Here is a 22,730-nt window from a genome sequence, read left to right as displayed (position 1 = left end):
TTTTTCTCTTTTGACTTTATATGTTTCTTAACTTCTCTAGTCAGCCACAGCCACCCCTGTCTCCTCATACGTTCTTTCTTCCTTTTTGGAATGAACTGATCCTGCATCTTCTGCATTATACTCAGAAATATCTGCCATTGTTCCTCCACTGTCATCCCTGCTAAGGTATTGCACCATTGAACTTTGGCCAGCTCCTCCCTCATAGCTTCATAGTTCCCTTTATTCGACTGAAATATTGTCACTACCGATTGTACCCTCTCCCTTTCAAATTGCAGATTGAAGCTTATTGTATTATGGTCACCACCTCCTAATGGCTCCTTCACTTCGAGGTCCCTGATCAATTCTAGTTCATTGCACAATACCAGATCCAGAATTGCCTTCTCCCCGGTAGGCTCCAGCACCAGCTGTTCTAAGAATCCATCTCGGAGGCACTCCACAAAGTCTCTTTCTTGAGGTCCAATACCATCCTGATTCTCCAAGAGGGTCTTTCTACCCTTAGAATTTCTCAGCTCTATCCATACTGACTCTACATATTCTGATTTGAATTAAGGAGTGTTCTATCATTTGATAGCATATGTAATGATAGAAATAACAGAAAACAAGCCGTGAACAAAGAACGGAAGAATATCAGTCATTCACCCCAGAGCCTGCTGTCATTCAATACATTTATGACCAACGATCCACTTCGATGCATTTTCCCGCACTAGTCCTGCATCCCTTTATATCTTTTGACAGATTTCTAAATACCAATCTCTATTTTAAAAGTACTCAATGATTGAGCTGCCACAGTTCTCTGAATGAAATAACCTCCCATCTCAGTCTGAAGTAGCTTCCCCCTTGCTTCAAAAATTGTGCCCCCCTGATCCCAGAGGCCTCAAATAGGGAAAACATCAACTCTGCCTATGCCTTTAAGTATTTGGTAGGTTTCAATGATATCCCCTTTCATTCTTCAAAGCTCTAGAGAATAGAGGCCCAGTTTTCAAAACACGAGAACACTAATGCACTTTCCAAATGGTATCACAATATATAAAAGGGGAACTTCGCCTCAGCATGTAAACCGCAAGAGTGGATTCGTGAAACAGGGGATCATTATGGTAGAGGTACCTCCTGAATATAATGTAGGACATCCATGCTAAGCTATAATGTTAGACGTCTTGTACACTGCAGCCAAAGGGCAATTCAGGGACATGATTTTAACTTTGCAATAGTCTTCTTTAATAACCTCATTCCTGGGATATTGGCGTTACTGCCAAAGGCCACATTTATTTTCTGTCCCTATTTGTCATTGAAAAGGTAATAATGAATCTATTCTTAATGCCTGTGTGGTGAAGATAGCTTAAATGACAACTTCACGGATTCTGATCCTGAAGACGACAGAAATTCACGGCAGATACAAAAAGGAAATAGCAGACAAAGTGCAACCAATCCACTAACCGAGCTGTATTTCATTTTAACAGGGAAAGGTGATAAAGTAATGGTGAGCAGTCGTGAGGGAATAACCCTGACAGTCCTTAATATGAACTCTGGACTTCATGAGGTCTTATGGCATTATGCCAACCATCGGCAATAAAACTCTCTACTGATTACCACACTCCAACCTGATGAATCAATACCTTTCCATTTGGAGGAACCACTGAGGGCAGCAAGGGCTTAGAATGTACTCAAGGTGAGGGATTTCAATGTCCGTCAAGAAAAGTGGCTTGACAGCATCACGATTCACTGTTGGCACAGTGGAAGATGGCTGTGGTTGCTGAAGTTTAATCATAGATTATTTATTTAATGACAATTCCATTGTCAGAGACACATTCCTCCATTTTCAAATGAGAAGAAACACAATGTAACTATACCAGATATAGTTAAATATACACAAATATATATTTACTATAGGAAAACTAGCCTGCTAAATTATTCAGAATGAGTTATTGGAAAGGCAGACAACTGACAGCAGGTCATAACCATGGTAAAATTGACAAAATTCTGAATGATGAAAAGTAAAGTTTGGAAGTATGTAAGGAGAAAGAGTTTATAATGATTTTAAAGGGAACTCGGGATATAGAAACCAGGAACAAATGTAGGCCATTTAGCCCTTCAAACCTGCTCGTCCATTCAAATCAGTACCCTATTTTCTTCCCATACTCTTTCCTTTCCACAGCCCTAAAAATTTATCAAACTCTTCCTTGAAAACATGACGATTTAAAATCGTGATGGAAAAGGATAGACCAGACCTAAAAGTTGAAGTTCTAAATTGGAGAAAGGCCAATTTTGACGGTATTAGGCAAGAACTTTAAAAAGTTGATTGGAGGCAGATGTTGGCAGGTAAAGGGACAGCTGGGAAATGGGAAGCCTTCATAAATGAGATAACAAGAATCCAGAGAAAGTATATTCCTGTCAGGGTGAAAGGGAAGGCTGGTAGGTATAGGAAATGCTGGATGACTAAAGAAAATGAGGATTTGGTTAAGAAAAAGAAGGAAGCATATGTCAGGTATAGACAGGATAGATCGAGTGAATCCTTAGAAGAGTATAAAGGCAGTAGGAGTATACTGAAGAGAGAAATCAGGAGGGCAAAAAGGGGACGTGAGATAGCGTTGCCAAATGGAATTAAGGAGAATCCAAAGGGTTTCTACAAATATATTAAAGGACAAAAGGGTAACTAGGGAGAGAATAGGGCCCCTCAAAGATCAGCAAGGTGGCCTTTGTGTGGAGCCGCAGAAAATGGGGGAGATACTAAATTAATATTTTGCATCAGTATTTACTGCGGAAAAGGAAATTGAAGATATAGACTGTAGGGAATAGATTGTGACATTTTGCAAAACGTCCAGATTACAGAGAAGGAAGTGCTGGATGTTTTGAAACGGTTAAAGGTGGATAAACCCCCAGGACCTGATCAGGTGTACCGAGAACTCTGTGGGAAGCTAGAGAAGTGATTGCTGGGCCTCTTGCTGAGATATTTGTATCATTGATAGTCACAGGTGAGGTGCCGGAAGACTGGAGGTTGGCAAACGAGGTGCCACTGTTTAAGAAGGGCGGTAAAGACAAGCCAGGGAACTATAGACCAGTGAGCCTGACCTTGGTGGTGGGCAAGCTGTTGGCGGGAATCCCACACACATGGCTTTGTGTGTGGGAAATCATGTCTCACAAACTTGATTGAGTTTTTTGAAGAACTGTCTCAAAAAGGTAGAAGACAAGAGGGTGGTGGTGGAGGGTTGTTTTTCAGATTGGAGGCCTGTGACCAGTGGAGTGCCACAAGGCTCAGTGCTGGGTCCTCTACTTTTTGTCTTTTATATAAATGATTTGGATGCGAGCATAAGAGGTACAGTTAATAAGTTTGCAGATGACACCAAAATTGGAGGTGTAGTGGACAGCGAAGAGGGTTACCTCAGATTACAACAGGATTGGCATCAGATGGACCACTGGGCTGAGAAGTGGCAGATGGAGTTTAATTCAGAGAAATGAGAGGTGCTGCATTTTGGGAAAGCAAATCTTAGCAGGACTTATACACTTAATGGTAAGGTCCTAGGGAGTGCTGCGGAACAAAGAGACCTTGGAGTGCAGGTTCATAGCTCCTTGAAAGTGGAGTCGCAGGTAGATAGGATAGGGAAGAAGGTGTTTGGTATTCTTTCCTTTATTGGTCAGAGTATTGAGTACAGGAGTTGGGAGGACAGGTTACGGCTGTACAGGACATTGGTTAGGCCACTGTTGGAATATTGGATTACCCGGAGGAAACCCACGTAGACACGGGGAGAATGTGCAAACTCCACACAGGCAGTCATCCAAGGCTGGAATTGAACCTGGGACCCTGGTGCTGTGAGGCAGCAGTGCTAACCACTGAGCCACCATGCCGCCCACAATACTTTGGCTTCAGTCACATTCTGTGACAGAGAAATTTCACAGACTCATCACTTAGAGTGAAAAATAATTCTCCCCATCACAGTCCTAATTGGTCTACCTCATATCCTTGGAATGTGACCTCTGGTTCTGGACTTGCCAATCATCAGGAGAATCCTAACTGCATTTACCCTGTCTAGTCTGATCAGAATTTATAGGCTCCCCTTATTCTTCTGAACTACAATGAATACAGTCCTATGTATGTTAGTCCTGCCATATCAGCAATCAGTCCACTAAATCTTCATTGCCCGTCCTCCATAGCCAGAACATCCTTCCTCAAATGAGACCAAAGCTGCAAACAATACTCAAGGTGTGTTCTCACCAAGACCCTGTACTATCGCAGCAAGACATACCATTTCCTGTATTAAAACTAAATCAATGCATATTGGAAAAAGGAGGTTTAAAAGAAAGATTAATAGATGTTTCTGATTTGATTAGGATTTAAAGAGCACAGTATAAAAGTTTTTGAATGAGATAGAATAGCTTCTTTCTTTTAAAAATTCATGGGGTGTGAACATTACAGTCTCGGCCAGCATACACTGCCCATCCACTAGTATAATGCCAAAACTTGGGAATGTTCCCAGGAAATCCACATCCATAGACTAGAATTTAAAGTTGGCCAAAAACTCAAGATGCTCATTTGTGATGAGTTCAAATCTAAACTTAAAAAAAAATGTCAATTATCAAAATTGAAGCCCAATTAATTACTTACTCTTGGTCTGTGCAGAGAATGTAAGGGTGAGTTTCGCAAAGAGCTCTTTACTTTCATACTTATCCTCCTTTACCTTGACCCAGAAACACTTTTCATTCATATCTTTAGGCATAATCTGAAAACAAAGCAGAATACATTTATGACATAACCAGGCTTCATTAAAAAAAAGGATCAGAAAGCTGTGAAGGAGTTTCTTTAAAGAGAAAATACATTAGTAATTACAAAGTTACAATTCTGTGGAAACCAGGTCAGGGCAGGTTGGAACTAAGCAACATTGTCATCCCATTTTGTGGACGAGGTGTTATATGCTGAACGAACATGTCTTCAATTTAAAAACATAATTGAAATGAGACCCAAGATCCAAGTGATGTCAGTAACATGATTGTAATCTGTCGCTGTATGCTGGGCTTGTAGAACCTCAGCTTTTTACCACTGAGAAACAAGGGTGGTATTAGAAGTCCTCAGGCAATACAAAGTGATTTGCCCTGGTCTCAGGCTTTTCAGACTGGATGGAAAGCATGTGAGAGGTGACTTTATAAAGGTAAACAAAGCAGTTAAGCATATAGAAAGTCTGGAAAGACATTTAAACAAACCAGAATGGAGTAAATGGACAGAACGCCAAACTAGTGGAGGGAAGATTTGGGATTGATATAAGTCCCTCACACAAACGATGGACTTAAACTAAGAATGGACATAGATATGGCAGTGTTGAAAAATGTGGTGTTGGAAAAACACAGCAGGCCAGGCAGCATCCGAGGAGCAGGAGATTCGATGTTTCGGGCATAAGCCCTTCTTCAGGAATCCTCGTTCCTGAAGAAGGGCTTATGCCCGAAACTTCAATTCTCCTGCTCCTCGGATGCTGCCTGGCCTGCTGTGTTTTTCCAGCACCACATTTTTCAACTCTGGTCTCCAGCATCTGCAGTCCTCACTTTCTCCAAATAGATATGGCAGTGGAAATCAAAATTCAGGAATCACAAGAAACAACTGAGCTCTAGAACTAGCCAAACGCAGGATCTTTCAAGGTCAATGTGCATAGTAATTATCTTATGAATCAGCAACATAGTTTAAATTTTGATCACTCTGTTTGGTACAATACTATATTTTCTATGAGCTTTCAAGGTCAGAGCTACTGCTGTCTCAAACCCAAGAGAAAAATACTCAAAAGTACATTGGATTTAACTGGTAAGGAGAGATGAAGCATTATGGAAAAACAAAAAAGGTGGTGTTGCTCGTGTTTCTGTCAGAAAAACTACTCCCATACAGGTGTGTAACCAGCCCACTAATAAAGCTGACTCATCATTAAAATCTTTTCAGTAGCAAAACCTCTAAATTAGGACAGCTACTTAAGTGAGAAAGGTAAAAGGAAGACACAAAATAGAAGGCATCAAGGAGATCCTAGTTCATCATTAGTTCATTTGTTTTTTAAGCAATAGATTTAAGTTAAGTCCTTTTTTGATAGGTTAATGTAGTGGCACAAACATCTTCAAGAAAGTTTTTGAATTCAAACTAAAAAAAGTCATTACAGTCTGTGTGTGAAGCATTCTGCAACATTCAAATGCATGCAATTAACATTCATCAATTTTTATGTAAGTTTGACAGTCAGGAAGTGCACATGCATCATCTTGATACCTTATTAATTACATTTTTCCATCTTATTTCTCAGACCACTTGCTTTTTAATTAATCAAAATCACAGGTCCAGCAACACATTTTGAGTTCCCAAATGGAAACCATACGGGATGCAACCAACTGCCTTGTAGCTATTGTAACCGTCTTGTAATTTTTACTTTAGTTGGTGTTATAAATTCAGCCAGCATTGAACTGCAGATATGCAATCTTTCCTTCAATCAAGTTTTTGCTGTAATCCCTGTTTTTTCCTCGGTTTACTTGGGAACAAGTTTATATTCACTGGCAATGTCCTGCAAACTATTCTTTAAGTGTGGAAATTTGAAAGCTATTTGACCAGATCAGCCTCTCAGCTAAGCTGACTGTTTCTGCGCAGAGACAAAAACATTTCATCTTCCTACATGAGTTCTCATCTTCAGTGTTTCAGTGTTAATTTAAACAACCTACTGTGAAGTCTATCATGCTTTGTTCAAACTTCAGTCTGCATTGGCCTTTAAGATGGAGACGTTGCTCTAGAGTCCAGGACAGACTGGTACTCTCCAATGCTTGCTTACTATCTGGACTCTACATCAAGTTAGGTTAACTAATTTTTATCCACTCCCCTAATAGAACACCAGCTTGGTCATCTCAGATGTCACACATTGGATGTGCGTGCTAATGGAACTTCCAAACTCACCACACAGAAGGTATCTGAATGTGGTCAGTAAATCTCGTAATAGTGCATGTTATTTCTGTAATGAGTGTTATTCTCATTGTCTTAGTGTACAGACTTCAAAATACTACTTCAAATGATCCTAAGGCACTTTGAGATGACACATGAATGTAATTCATGTTTTACGAATGTAATTCTTTCCTTTTAGATTGAGACAGTTGGGGTTGAGACACAGCATAGCAACAGATTATAGGTATTTTACAACGGAACTTGCCCTTATGTAGAAGCAATAGTATATTATACTCTACACTCCAGTGATTTTTTTAATAAAGTGCTTAATATATGAAATCAAAATATATTTTCCCAATAGATGGAAAAGAAACAAAACTTCTATTCAATGTCTCTGAATGCCTGATTACTATAAGCTGTATGATAAATATAAACAAACAGATATTTAGGAATTCTAATTAACAAATTCTTTAAAATGCCCAACATGCAAAAATATATTGGGATCTGCACAAAATATACCCTGCAGAGTTAACATTTCCTGATGCTGGTACTGGAGATCAAGACCACATATAATCTTCAAGTTAAGCGGAGTTGCAGGTCAGAAGATAATGTACCATTGGAGCCAAAAACAATTAAGTCCACATTTTGAAGTAATGGATTCTATTTTCATTTTTATAATTTCAGATAAAACTTCCATGCCAGTGGCCACAAAGCATGTTACTCACCGGAAGAGAGAAAGATGGCAAAACAGAAAAAAACTACTTGATCAGAGATAGAAAAAACACAAAATATTACAATAGAAGTTATAATAGCAAGCCAGACACAGAACATAGAACAGCACAGCACAGTACAAGCATTTCAGCCCTCAATGTTGTGCCGACCTTTTATCCTATTCTAAGATCCGATAACCTATATCCCTTTAATTTTTCTATCATCCATGTGCCTATCCAAGAGTCACTTAAATGTCCCTAATGTATCTGACTCTACTACCATTGCTGGCAGAGCATTCCACCACACTCTGTATAAAGGACTTGCCTCTGACATCTCCCCAAAACCTTACTCTAATCACCTTCAAATTATGCCTCCTTGTGACAGACATTTCTGACTTGGAGTCACTTAAATCCCTAATGTATCTGACTCTACTACCATTGCTGGCAGAGCATTCCACCACTCTCTGTATAAAGGACTTGCCTCTGACATCTCCCCAAAACCTTACTCTAATCACCTTCAAATTATGCCTCCTTGTGACAGACATTTCTGACTTGGGAAAAGTCTCTTGCTATCTATTCTAACTATGTTCCTCATCATCTTGTACACCTCTGTCAAGTCACCTCTCATCCTTCTTTGCTCCAATGATAAAAGTCGGAGCTCCCTCAACCTGTCTTCATAAAGCATGCCCTCCAGTCCAGGCAGCATCCTGGTAAATTTCCTTTGAACCCTCTCTAAAGCTTCCACAACCTTCCTATAATGAGGCAACCACAGTATCCCAAGTGTGGTCTAACCAGGGGGCTCTACAGAACTGCTGCATAACCTCGCGGCTCTTAAATTCAATCCCCTGCTAATGAAAGCCAACACACCATATGCCTTCTTGACAATCTCGGCAACTTTGAGCGATCTACGAACTTGGACGCCAAGATCCCTTTCTTCCTCCACACTGCCAAGAATCTTGCCTTTAACCCTGTATTCTACAATCAAATTCGACCTTCCAAAGTGAATCACTTCACAATTTTCCAACTTAAACTCCATCTGCCACTTATCAGCCCAGTTTTGCATCTTGTCAATGTCCCATTGCAACCCACAACAACCCTCCACACTATCTACCACTCCACCAACCTTCGTGTCATTGGCAAACTTACTAACCACCCTTCCACTTCCTCATCCAAGTCATTTGTAAAAATCACAAAGAGCAGAGGTCCCAAAATTGATCTCTGTGGAACACCACTGATCACCAAGCTCCAGGCTGAATACTTTCCATCTACTACTACCTTCTGTCTTCTATGGGCCAGCCAATTCTGTATCCAGCCAACCAGACTTCCCTGTATCTCATGCCTCTTTACTTTCTGAATGAGTCCACCATGGGAACCGTTTCAAATGCCTTGCTAAAATCCATGTACACCACATGCATTCCTCTACCTTAATGTGTTTTGTCACATCCTCAAAAGAATTCATTAAGATTTGTAAGGCATGACCTGCTCATCACAAAGCTATGGGGACTACCTCTAATCAAATTATGATTTTCCAAGTAATCATAAATCCTGTCTTTCAGAATCCTCTTCAATACTCTACTCCTAATCCTAGGAATTACAGACGTGAGACTGACTGGTCTGTAATTCCTAGGATTAACCCTATTCCCTTTCTTGAACAAGGGAATAACATTTGTCAACCTCCAATCATCTGGCACTACTCCAGTGGACAGTGAAAATGCAAAGCTCATCACCAAAGGCGCAGCAATCTCTTCCCCCGCTTCCTGTAGTAACCTAGGGTATATCCAGTCTGGCCCAGGGAATTTATCTATCCTTATGATTTTCAAAATTTTCAGCACACCCTCCTTCTTAACATCAACCTACTCAAGCATTTCAGCCTGTTTCATGCTATCCTCAGAAACATCAAAATCCCTCTCACGAGGAAATACTGAAGCAAAGTATTCATTGCAAGATAATACTAAGCTACACGACATTCTGTATAATATAATGGAAGACAGCCAAAAAGCAGTGAACAAAGTATAATTTAGCATTAAAGTTGAGCAAAATCTCAAACCACAGTAGCATTGTAATTATACTATGCTTGCAATGACTGTGAAATGAATATTTGTGGAAATTTTGAAGTCAAATATTGAAATAAAAATTACAACTTGTATATACTACTTGTAAATCACTCAAAGCAACTGCAACCCACAAATAAATATACTGCTTCAACTTTAAACAAAATTACTGGAAAATATTCACTTACTTTTGGCCAATTAGGCCTTTTGAGTTGAACTTCTGGCTTGTACTCTTTTTTAGATGTCAGTCCAAATGGTAAACTGGGGGCAACTGGAGCAAAAGGAGCACCAAGCATCCCAGGTGGTGGAGGTGGCATGCTGGAAAACCCAGGAGGTGGAGGAGGTGGAGGTGGCCCACCTTGTCCTGGTAGCGGAGGTGGTGGAGGTGGGCCACCTTGTCCTGGTAGCGGAGGTGGAGGCGGAGGTGGAGGCGGGCCACCTTGTCCTGGTAGGTGGAGGCGGAGGTGGAGGCGGGCCACCTTGTCCTGGTAGTGGAGGTGGAGGCGGAGGTGGAGGTGGCCCTGTGAGTCCTGGTAGTGGAGGCGGAGGTGGAGGTGGAGGTGGCCCAATGTGTCCTGGTAGCGGAGGTGGAGGTGGAGGTGGAGGTGGAGGTGGCCCGGTGTGTCCTGGCAGTGGAGGTGCAGGAGGAATTCCTGGTTGGCCTGGTAGTGGAGGTGCTGCTGGGGGTAATGGCTTGTTAATCTGATCTGGTTGTGGCGGCAACACTTTTGGAATGTTGGCCAACTTTGTCTTTGTATCTTCCAAGTTCTTAGATAATTGTGTGTTCTGCGGCAAAAATAAGATATTATGAACACAGTAAGCTCATTAGGTCACAGAATCAAATAATTATTGCATAGTCTTCACAAAAGACATTAATTTTAGGAAATATATCGTGCTTCAATTCTAAGAAGCATAAATCAATATTTCCAAAGTGCAATGAATATTATTCCAGTGCTAGTAACAGGTCTAATTGTCCATTTCACAGTAACAAATAGGGCCAAAGTAGAAAGCATCTGCAATGAGATAATATCATGAAAGCCTGGGAACTCTTTGCAGGAGACAAAATACCTTCAGTTCAAATAGAAAATGTTGACATGTCATTAAAGTCAGAGTACTGAACTATGCAACAGATTTTGAACATTAAAGTGAAAGGTCTTCTAGATCTTTGAGGGAATCATCTTACTAACACCTGAAATTTAAATGAAGACAAGAATAAACCTGGAGGGAGAAAAGTAAGTATTCTGCAACACGCATTCCATATCTCACTGAGACGTACAATCACATCACTTCTGAAGGCCTTATACATGTACTCAAAGACAATCACAGATGCTGCTATTAGACAAAGATCTTCACCAATTTGTACATTAATCTGACAGCTGCTTCTTCAGCAGACTTATTTTTAAACTTGGCTCAATATTTTAAGTGAAGCTGCAGTAGTAACTTTATATAAGAATGGCAAAACAGGGTTGCTTTGTGGCACAGGTGAGCCAGGCTCCACCAATTCAGAGACCAGCCAGGAAGAAATTTTGCAATTGGGATCCCTCCTTCCAGTTTGAGTACACAACAGGCCTACCTGGAAAGCTTGATACATAGGACACTTAGCTGGAAAAGTTAAAAATCTAGTGAATTATCAGTGTATCTTAATAGGCAAAATTGCAGACAGGTGGACAGCATTTCCACTTGTGATTATAACTGGGATTTATATTGTCGCAAATATATTTATAGGAAAAAGCAGTCCTGGGCTGAAGACCATAGGTTGGAGAAAAAGCAAGTTAATGGAACAAATTGGATCAGTCTTCCAAGGACAGACATAATAGACTCCTCCTTTGATATATGATCATGAGGTATTAAACTGTGATTAAGTAGCTTCTCAAATCAGACAGACTCCAAGATCCCTAATATTCCCTTTTTGCTTCTAGGGCACCAAGTTGTACATCATGAGCAAACCCTCAAAGTCAGGAATTTCAGCACGGAATGTGATTTGGATTAGATAGGCTCTTCAGTGAGACTCATGCAGAGAGTAAGCAGACACCTCCAGTTTAAAGACAAAAAGCACAGCCCAATCACAAACCAGATGCTCAATATTCTGTCAGCATCCCAGAGTCTCTCCGATGAATCACTTACTTTGTTTGATTACCAAATGAAAATAGTCTCAAATTCTCCACTTGCAAATTTTTTGAACTTCTTCATCAACACATGCAAACATTAGATCAAACATAAGCCTACTTTGTAAACAGCCTTAGTGCCAAAAACATGAACTCAGAACTTGGATGTTCTTGTGCATGAGTCACATTAGTTGAAGAATAGACAAAGTCAGTAAGCAAAATGTTATAAGGTAATAACATTGGAGGCAGATCAGAGAAGGTTCACTAGATTAATTCCAGAAGTGAAAAGCTTGTCTTATGAGAGATTGAACAGTTTAAGACTAAACTCTGGGAAGTATAGATTAGATTAGATTACTTACAGTGTGGAAACAGGCCCTTCGGCCCAACAAGTCCACACCAACCCACTGAAGCGCAACCCACCCATACCCCTACCCCTACATTTACCCCTTACCTAACACTACGGGGAATTTAGCATGGCCAATTCACCTGACCTGCACATCTTTGGACTGTGGGAGGAAACCCACGCAGACACGGGGAGAATGTGCAAACTCCACACAGTCAGTCGCCTAAGGCGGGAATTGAACCCGGGTCTCTGGCGCTGTGAGGCAGCAGTGCTAACCACTGGGCCTAGAAGGATGAGAGATCTTACTGAGGTACAAAAGATGCAAAAGGGGATTGACAAAGTCAGTGTGGAGTGGATTTTCTCTTGTGGGGCAATCTAGAACGACAGGTCACAGATTCAGGATAAGACTTAACAGATTTAAAATGGAGATTAGGAGGAATTACTTCATCCAAAGGGTCGTGAATCTGTGGAATTCTCTACCCCAAAGCATGGAGGATTCTGGGACACAATAAATTTAAGGAGATAGACAGATTTTCAACAAATAACAGGCTGAAGGATTATGAGAAGTAGGCAGAGAAAGTGAAGCTGTAGCCCAGATGAGAGCAGCCATGATGTTAAGTAATACAGCAGGTTCGGGGACTGAATTGCCTACTCCTGCTCCTAATTCTTTTAATTTACTTAAATCTAAGCCGAGTAGATATTTCTTGACTCAGAGGATATTTAATTCACCAACGCCAAAGACAAAGGATGATTAGTTGATGAATAAATGGAATACAAGCAGGGAAAAACAATTGGTCCATCAAGTAAGACTCCACCGTTAAGGGTGATTTAACTGCGCCATAATTCCATTTGCTTGCCTGTCTTCCACAACCCCAGCCTTATGACACCACTTTCCAAATCCACAAATTCTACCATCTATACAATGGCAGATGCTGCTTGGGACACCATCACCTGCAAGGCATATAACACCTTGATTCAAAACTGCACTGCTATGGTTTCACTATTACTGTTCGAGGAAGATATTCATCACTTATTTTCTCCAGGGAAATTAGGGATGGACAAAAGTGCTGACTCGCCAATATCGATGAATGAATAAAAAATGTCAATGACCCACAACCACTCTCACTGTGGAAATGAATTCCAAACAGTAATGACAATAAGAAAATTGTCATCTGCATTTTAAAAGGGATAGCCCTTATTTTTTAAATAGCAGTTTTAAAGAACTGTAAACTAGTTCTAGGTTGCCCCACGAAAGGAAACACCTTCTCAGCATCAACTCTGTCAAGGCGCTTCAGAATCTTATGTTGCAAGACCAGATCTTATACTTCTAAACCCCCATGACCACATGCTCAACTTGGTCAGCCTTTTCGTATAAGGCAATCACTTCAACCTAGGAATCAACCACATGAATCTTTTCAGAATTAGTTCCAATGCAACAATGCCACTCCTTAATTCAAGACACCAGATTGATGCACAATACTCCAGGTGTAGTATCACCCAATAACCTGTTCAGCTACAACAAGACATCCCTCCTTTTACAGGCCCTCTTCTTTGGAATAAGGACAACATTCAATTTGTCTTCCTATTTGAAGAACACTTAACTGAAGTAGGAAGGAAAATTTGAAGGAGGCATAAAGATTTGAAGTCTTTGGGTTAAAGCGGAGACAGTGCAAAAAGTCTTAATTTCAACACATGCAATAAGGATAAAGATTGTGTGCTTAGCAACAGTAATTATTGTGTCATGACTAAATTCGACTTGAGAGAATGTCACCTTACTAACATCAGAGCAGCAGAGAAAATCAAAAGTTAAATTGCTCATGAATTTTTTTTTCCACAGCAGTTTGAACAGAATTGTGACTCAATTGTCACAAAGTGCAAGACCATTTTTAAACTGTGGTTCTAGCAGGATACACAACCTTTTCTAATCTAAGTTATTGTTGCTGATTCCTCTTTGTGAGGCAAAAAGTAATTTCTTGCTCCAAGTAACTGTGAGAAAGAGCAATCACTAATTTTGGAACTCTGGTCAACAAGACTGCATCATACATTAAAAGCTGCTCGCAAATGAGTCACTGTAGTCAGAAGACATGAAAGTGGCTGCAGTGACCATCTAACACAGTGAAGCAAAGAACTGAAACAGTGTTCAAGGACTACGGCATGTACATAGAAATGGGGAAATCAGCACAGTGGAAAAAAAAAAGTATATCACTCCACTAGTTTCTTCAAGCAGTTCATGAAACAGCTCCTGTAATGAAAGCCTTTGATAGCCTCCAGCTCATATTGATAACATTTCTGTGCGGACATCAATATATAACTCAAAGGACATACAATGCAACAGCACTGGGGCGTGGTAATTCAAGTAGATAGTCAGGGCTGTGTCAAAACTGCATTAAACTGAAATAAAATACTGAAGTAAAAATCAAGGGTCAATCCAACATTCCTGAAAAGCAGATGGAAAAATACATTTTACCTAGCCTGAATGCATGACCTTTATTTATATTACATTTCATGGCACAATGTTGCGTCAGTATCTTAACTGCTACTTTGGAGAATTGCATGCATAGATTGTTTTTGGGTCTGGACAGCAATAAAGCTTTCCTTTCATGATTTTGCAAGAAATCTTAGGTTAAAATGCAATTTTGAACTGAAATACCATTATAGTAGTACAAATACATATCCCATCAAAAGAGGGTACTAAAATGCATTAGATGGGTACTTCTTTATTTGAAAATGTGATCAGCGCCCTGGCAAATTGTATAACAAGGATTGTTGACATTGCTTTAAAGCAGTTGATGGTGGCGGGTGGGAGGGGAATGGGGAGTGGGTGTTAGTTGATGGGAACTTTAAAAATCAAGAAGAAATGAGAATACTGATGTGCAGGCTATGATTTGGCAAATGATAATAGAAATGCAACAGGAGTAGAAAGAAAATACAGAAGAGTGCAGCAGAAATTAGAACCAGAATAAGTAACAATGCCAGAAAGTCAAAGCTTAAAACTCTTTATCTGAATGCGCACAGCATTTGAAATAAGATAGAGGAGTTGATGGCCCAAATACAAATGAAGAAGTATAACTTGACAACTCTTACAGAGATGTGGCTGCAAAGTGACTTGGACTGGGAACTTAATATGGGATAAATTGGATGCTCTGGAAGAATACGCAAAAAGGAAAAGCAGGTGGAGCAGTGTTGCTAATAAAGGAAGGCATCTGTTACATGGTGAGGAGTAATATAGGTGCAATATACAATGATATGGAGTTAGTGTGGGTGGAAGTGAGGAATAGCAAGGGAAGGAAGTCATGGGTGGGAGTCATCCATTGCCTCATTATAGGTTGAAGTACAAATCCGGAAATAACAGGTGTGCAAGGGCACAAAAACTGTTATGGGCTTTTTAAAATATTTGTTGTCTGGATAAATTAGATGGACAACAGTGACATGGAAAATAAATTTTTGTAGAGTGAATCAGAGATTACTTTGAAGAGTGGCATGTTACACAATTGATCCTGGAACAGGCTATTTATCTACCAATTCCTGATGAAGGGCTTATGCCCGAAACGTTAATTCTCCTGCTCGTCGGATGCTGCCTGACCTGCTGTGCTTTTCCAGCACCACACTCTTGACTCTGATCTCCAGCATCTGTAATCCTCACTTTCTCCTATTTATCTACTAAAGTGTGATGAAGAAAGATAAATAAAAATCTTGTTGGTAAAAATTCTCTCGGGGATCGTGATCATTACATGATAGAATTTCAAGTTCAGTTTGAAGGAGATTAACACGGGAGTCAAACTAGTGCCATCAAATTAAATAAGAGCAATTGAAATAGTATGAACAAAGGGTTGGCTAAGCAGGCTGGGTAATGCTAAGAATAAAAACTGAGAACTGCAGATGCTACCAATTAGAAACAAGAACAGAAGTAAAAGCACAGCAGGACTGGCAGCATCTGTGAAGAGAAATCAGAGTTAATGCTTTGGGACTGGTGACCCTTCCTCAGAACTCTGACTGCTATTCACGGATGCTGCCAGACCTGTTGAGTTTTCTAAGATTAAGAATAAGATCAACAGATGGACAATGGCAGACATTTAAACAAACATTTCATAACATTCAGCAAAACTTCATTCTGGACGAAACAGAGGAGTCCATGAGAAGGGTGAACCAACCATGGTTAACTAAGGCTAAGTAAGGAGAGTAGCCAATCCACAAGGCAGGCACATAAAACAGCTAAAACTAGTGGTAGGCTAAAGGATAGATAATTTGTTTTAGCAACAGCAATAGATGACTAAATTGTTGATAAAAAGGGAGGAGGTTAATTGTGAAAATAAATTAGAAAAAAGCTTCTATAAGTATTTAAGATGAAAGAGTAGCTAATGTGAGCATGGGACTGGAGAATTGATAACAGATTAGGGAAATGACAAATAATTGAAATCATTATTTTCCATCAGTCTTTACATTAGAGGACACTGTAAACATCCAAAAGGTATCAAATAAGCACTGTGCTCATGGCAGGAAAGATTTTGTGACAGTCTCTATCAGGGTGAACAAAATAATGGGACTGAAGGCAGACAAGACACCAGAACCTGATGGCTTGCATCCAAAGAGTTTAAAAGGTAGTGCTGAAGAAATAGTGGAGGCATTCATCAAAACATTCAAGAATTCACTGGAATCCAGGAGAGTTCCAGTGGATTGGAAACTGCTAATGGGATGTCCCCATTCAAGATGGAAGGGAGACAGACAGCAGGAAACTGTAGGCCAATCAGCTGAACATCTGTCATTGGAAAAATGTTGAAGTCCATTACTAAGGAAGAAACAGCAAGATTATTCGAAAAAACTTAAAGCAATCAAACAGAGTCAATATGGTTTTGTGAAATAGAAATTGTGTGTGAAAAATTGCTAGAATTCCTTGAGGATGTATTGCCTTTGGATGTCCAGAAGGCATTCAATAATACATAATGTTACATAAAAGTTTATTGCACAACATAGGATCTCATGGTACGAAGGGTAATGGACTGAGGATTGGTTAACATCGAAAACAAACTGCTGGCTTAATGGACTTGTTCAGATTGGAAAGATACAACTGGGGAATGCCACAAGGGTCAGTCTTAGTGTCTCAGTTATTTCTGATCTCTGCTAATGGCTTGGAGAATGGAGCAGAACATAATGTGGAAAACTTTGCTGAAGATACAAAACAGGTGGGAGTAGATATTGTGATGAAAAATTAAAGAATCTACAATATACACATAGACAGATTGGATGAGTTAGGAAAAATGGTAGATAAAGATTAATGTAGCCGAGTGGAGTTCTGTAAAATATCAAGCCCTGGAAAGGAGTTGATTTAATCTCCATAGTAGCAGTCTTTTTGTGCTGTGATCTTTATATTTGTTAAAAATGGACAAGGACAATATGCGAAAGGATTAACAAGTATAAAAATAATTATAATTACAGTATTGATTTTGCTCATCTATGGATGCAGCATTTGAGACATTGCAACATATAGTTTACCACGGAGGGGGAAATGGTCTACAGATCTCTTGAGATTGCCTGTGGATAAACTGTCTCAATTTACTTATGGCACACAGCAATTCATGCAGAATGAGCATATTGTTTTATACAAAATCAAACTTCTACCACATAAAATGAATGGGTGTTGAACTAGTTTAATATTAATGCCAAAATGCATGATCTCATTTACAACCAACCTTACCCCTCATGTCTGTAAGGTATAATTAAGGAGCAAACAACTGCGTGTCAAGACAATTAAAGCGTTGGAAGATTTTACAGCATTTTATGTAATTTTTTTGGACATACCAAATATACAATCTTTCATTGCAATATTAAATTCATTGAAATCTAGATGATTTTACAAAGGTCGAATACGTTAGACACAAGAACAATTTTCTGACTGGTGAGTCTAGACAAGGATACGGATTCAGCATAAGGAGGTAATCATTTAAAATGGAGGAGATGAGGAGAAATTTCATTACTTAAAAAGGACTGTGAATAGAGTCATAGAGATGTACAGAATGGAAACATACCCTTCAGTCCAACTCGTTCATGCCGATCACATATCCCAACCCAATCTAGTCTCACCTGCCAGCACCCGGCCCACATCCCTCCAAACTCTTCCTATTCATATATCCATCCAAATTCCTCTTAAATGTTGCAATTGTACTAACCTCCACCACTTCCTCTGGCAGCTCATTCCATACCCATACCACCCTCTGTGTGAAAAAGTTGTCTCGTAGGTTCCTTTTATATCTTTTCCCTCTCACCCTAAACCTATGCTCTCTAGTTCTGGACTCCCCAACCCCAGGGAAAAGACTTTGCCTATTTACCCTATCCATGCCCCTCATAACTACCAATAAAAGAAAGCATACCAAATGCCTTCTTCACTATCCTATCTACCTGCACTCCAAGGTCTTTGTTCAACAACACTCCCTTGGACCTTACCATTAAGTGTATACCTCCTGCTAAGATTTGCTTTCCCAAAGTGCAGCACCTCACATTTATCTGACTTAAACTCCATCTGCCACTTCTCAGCCCATTGATCAAGATTTTGTTGTAACCTGAGGTAACCCTCTTTGCTGTCCATTACACCTCCAATTTTGGTGTCACCTGCAAACTGCAAACTTACTAACTGTACCTCTTATGCTCGCATCCAAATCATTTATGTAAATGACAAAAACTGGAGGGCCCAGCACCGATCCTTGTAGCACTCCACTGGTCACAGGCCTCCAGTCTGAAAAATAACCCTCCATCACCACCCTGTCTTCTACCTTTGATCCAGATCAGTATCCAAATGGCTAGTTCTCCCTGTATTCCATGAGATTTAACCTTGCTAATCAGTCTCCCATGGGGAACCTTGTTGAACACCTTACTGAAGGCCATATAGATCACATCTACCACTCCGCCCTCATCAATTTTCTTTGTTACTTCTATTTTTGGATTTTTCTTCATAAATAGTCGTAAATGATTTGATATATTAGAATCAGGAATACAGAGATACAGGGGGTGGGCAGGGGAAAGGGCCATTAAAGTCAATGATCTGCCACAACTGGACTAATGCAGGACAGTTTTTACAGGTATATGGTTTCCTCCTGTTCCTATCTTAATTTCTTACATTTGTAATATCCTATATTGACAACTGCTGCTTATGTCACCCCGACAGGAATAACTCTTTGCACCAGGTAGAAATGAAAGCTGATAAGAACAGAAGTTGCTGGAAAAGTTCAGCAGGTCTTGCAGCATCTGTGAAGAGAAATCAAAGTTCACATTTCGGGTCCGGTGACCTCAGACCTGAGGAAAGCTGAATAGGTTTGTTGGCAAGTTTATTTTTAATTACAAAGAATGCATCTTTCTGACTTCATCGTTGTTGTGAAAATCAAGATTTTACTTTCCACAAATTTAGCTGTGATTAAAGGATTTTAGCTCCACCAAATCACTGAATTTTGGAATTCCTTCCTTCCTGAACTTATCCTCCCTCCCACAATGCAAAGGCCTTTAAAACCAAAGCCAAACAATTAATCTGATTGCTTTTCACCTTTATTCCTCTTTCAATTTGATGTTTGCTCTCCCCTTTCACTCATACAAACTGCCTCTCATTTTATATTAATTTTAATTTTGTTTCTACATGGCCTGAAAAACAAGGGGCAAAGACAAGGTTCTTTTGGAGAATAAAGGATACATGAACATCAACTATCCACAAAACAACATGACCCTCTCTCAGTAGTATCCGTACATACAGATAAGGAAGGGCACCACTTCCACTGGGACAACACATCCATCCTAGGACAAGCCAAAACAGAGACACGCACCAGAATGTCTAGAAGCATGACATTCCAACCAGTACTCTATCAACAAACCCATTGACTTGGGCCCCATTTACCACCCCGAGAAAAAAAATAGGAAATGACATCACCAGCCCAAAGAAACCCAAACATATAGATAAAAAGCAGGAGACATTAGCAGTACTTCGTCCAGAGGCTCACTGAAGATGTTACCGAGTATGGTGACAAAACATCTGAAAATGAACCTTCCAGCTCAGCGAACAAACCTACATCCAGAATCTCAATCTGAGCTACAAATCTTCTCAAAACTCGAACATTAGAGTCATACAGCACAGAAATGGGCCCATCCATCCAACCTGCCCATCCCAATCAGGTTTCCTAAACTGACTAGTCCCATTTGACTGCTCTTAGACCATTTCCCTAAAAACCGTTCCTGTCCATGTACCTGTCCAAATGTCTTTTAAATGTTGTAACTGTACCCACCTCTACCACTTCCTCTGGCAGCTCATTCCATATATACACTACCCTATGTGAAAAAGTCAGCTTTCATGTCCCTTTTAAATCTTTCCCCTTTCACTTTAAATCTATACACTCCAGTCTTGGACTGCCCTACCCTGGGTAAAGAAAGGGCTTGATTAGGAGTAGTCAGCATTGCTTTGAGAGTGGGAAATCATGCCTCAAAAATTTGTTACTGTCCTATGATGAAGTACAGAGGGATCTGGGAGTGCTAGTTGAGGATTCTCTAAAGGTAAACATGCAGGTTGAGTCCGTGATTAAGAAAGCGAATGCAATGTTGTCAATTATCTCAAGAGGGTTGGAATATAAAAGCACCGTTGTGCTACTGAGACTTTATAAAGCTCTGGTTAGGCCCCATTTGGAGTACTGTGTCCAGTTTTGGTCCCCACACCTCAGGAAGGACATACTGGCACTGGAGCGTGTCCAGCGGAGATTCACACGGATGATCCCTGGAATGGCAGGTCCAACATATGAGGAACGGCTGAGGATCCTGGGACTGTATTCATTGGAGTTTAGAAGATTAAGGGGAGATCTAATAGAAACTTACAAGATAATACATGGCTTGGAGAGGGTGGATGCTAGGAAATTGTTTCCGTTCGGTGAGGAGACTAAGACCCATGGACACAGCTTTAGATTAGAGGGGGTAAATTCAGAACAGAAATGCGGAGACATTTCTTCAGCCAGAGAGTGATGGGCCTGTGGAGTTCATTGCCGCGGAGTGCAGTGGAGGCCGGGACGCTAAATGTCTTCAAGGCAGAAATTGATAAATTCTTGATGTCACAAGGAATTAAGGGCTACGGGGAGAATGCGGGTAAGTGGAGTTGAAATGCCCATCAGCCATGATTGAATGGCGGAGTGGACTCGATGGGCCGAATGGCCTTACTTCCGCTCCTATGTCTTATGGCCATGAAGGTTGACGAGGGCAGGTTGGTAAACAGTCAATATGGATTTCAGTAAGGCTTGTGATAAGGCTCCACATGGTAGGCAACTCTGGAAGGTTAGATTGCATGAAACCTAACGGGATCTGGAAAATTGAATACATAATTGGCTTGATGGTGGAAAGCAGTAGATAACAGTGGAAGGTTGCTTGTCGGATTGGAGGCCGGTGACTAGTGGAGTGCCTCAGGGGTCAGTGCTGGGCCCATTGCTGTTTGTTATCTGTATCAATGACTTGGATGAGAATGTACAAGACATGATTAGTAAGTTTGCTGATGACACTAAAATAGGCAATACTGTGGATAGCGAAGAAGGTTATCAGAAATTGCAGCAGGACCTTGACCAGCTGGGGAAGTGGGCCAAGAAGTGGCAAATGAAGCCTAATATAGATAAAGTTTTGTAAAGTCAAATCAAAGTGGAGTTTCATAGTGAATGGTAGGGCCTGAAGGAGTGTAGTGGAACACAGGCATCTTGGGAGTTCAGGTTCACAGTTCTCTGAAAGTGGAGTCACAGGTAGACAGGGCAGTGAAGGTGGCTTTTGGCACACTGGCCTTCATCAGGCAGGGCATAGAGAATAGTGGTTGGAAGCTTATATTGCAGTTATACAGGATGTTGGTGAGGCTGCACTTGGGGTATTGTGTACAGTTTTGGTCACCTTGTTAGAGGAAGGATGTTATTAAATTGGAAATAGTGCAGAAAGAAAATTCAAAGGATGTTGCCTGGACTCAATGGTCTGAGTCATAGGGAGAGGTTGGACAAACTAAGCCTTTTTACTTTAGAGCATAGGAGACTGAGGGGGGATCTTATAGAGGTGCATAAGATCATAAGAAGCATGGATAGGGTGAATGCACTCAGTCTTTTTCCCAAGGTGCAGAATCAAGGACTAGAGGGCAACAGTTTATGGGAAAGAATAAAAGGGATCCTAAAGGGCAACTTTTTTTACACAGAGGGTAGAATGCATATGAAATGAGCTGCTAGCAGAAGTGGTTGAGGCGGGTACATTAGCAACATTTAAAAGTCATTTGGACAAATACATGGACAGTAAAGGATTAGAAGGATATGGGCCAAGTGCAGGGAAATAGGGTTAGCGTGGACAGACATTTTGGTCAGCATACACCCAGTTTGGGCCAAAGGGCCTGTCTCCATGCTGTACGACTCTTTGATTCAATGAACTTGGTTATTCACTTTATCTATACCCCTCATGATTTTATAAACTTCCATAAGGTCACCCCTCAGCCTCCGACACTCCAGGGGTATAGCATCCCAGCTTATCCTCTTAGATTTAGATTAGATTAGATTACATTACAGTGTGGAAACAGGCCCTTCGGCCCAACAAGTCCACACCGACCCGCCGAAGTGCAACCGACCCATACCCCTACATTTACCCCTTACCTAACACTACGGGCAACTT

General features: G+C 40.5%; 1 protein-coding gene across 1 annotated transcript in view; it reads right to left on the bottom strand.

The window, feature by feature from the left end:
* The window catches only part of LOC122556419 (protein diaphanous homolog 1-like), a 350,992-nt gene that overhangs the window by 185,477 nt on the left and 142,785 nt on the right, over positions 1–22,730 (bottom strand). Inside the window, 3 exon segments of the mRNA XM_043703032.1 lie at positions 4,598–4,712; positions 9,833–10,096; positions 10,098–10,430. Coding sequence (XP_043558967.1) covers positions 4,598–4,712; positions 9,833–10,096; positions 10,098–10,430 — 712 coding nt within the window.

This window comes from Chiloscyllium plagiosum, chromosome 14, assembly GCF_004010195.1.
Source record: "Chiloscyllium plagiosum isolate BGI_BamShark_2017 chromosome 14, ASM401019v2, whole genome shotgun sequence".
Classification (NCBI taxonomy): Eukaryota; Metazoa; Chordata; class Chondrichthyes; order Orectolobiformes; family Hemiscylliidae; genus Chiloscyllium; species Chiloscyllium plagiosum.
The sequence above is the reverse complement of the archived record's forward strand: the minus strand, read 5'-3'. Positions and strand labels throughout refer to the sequence as shown.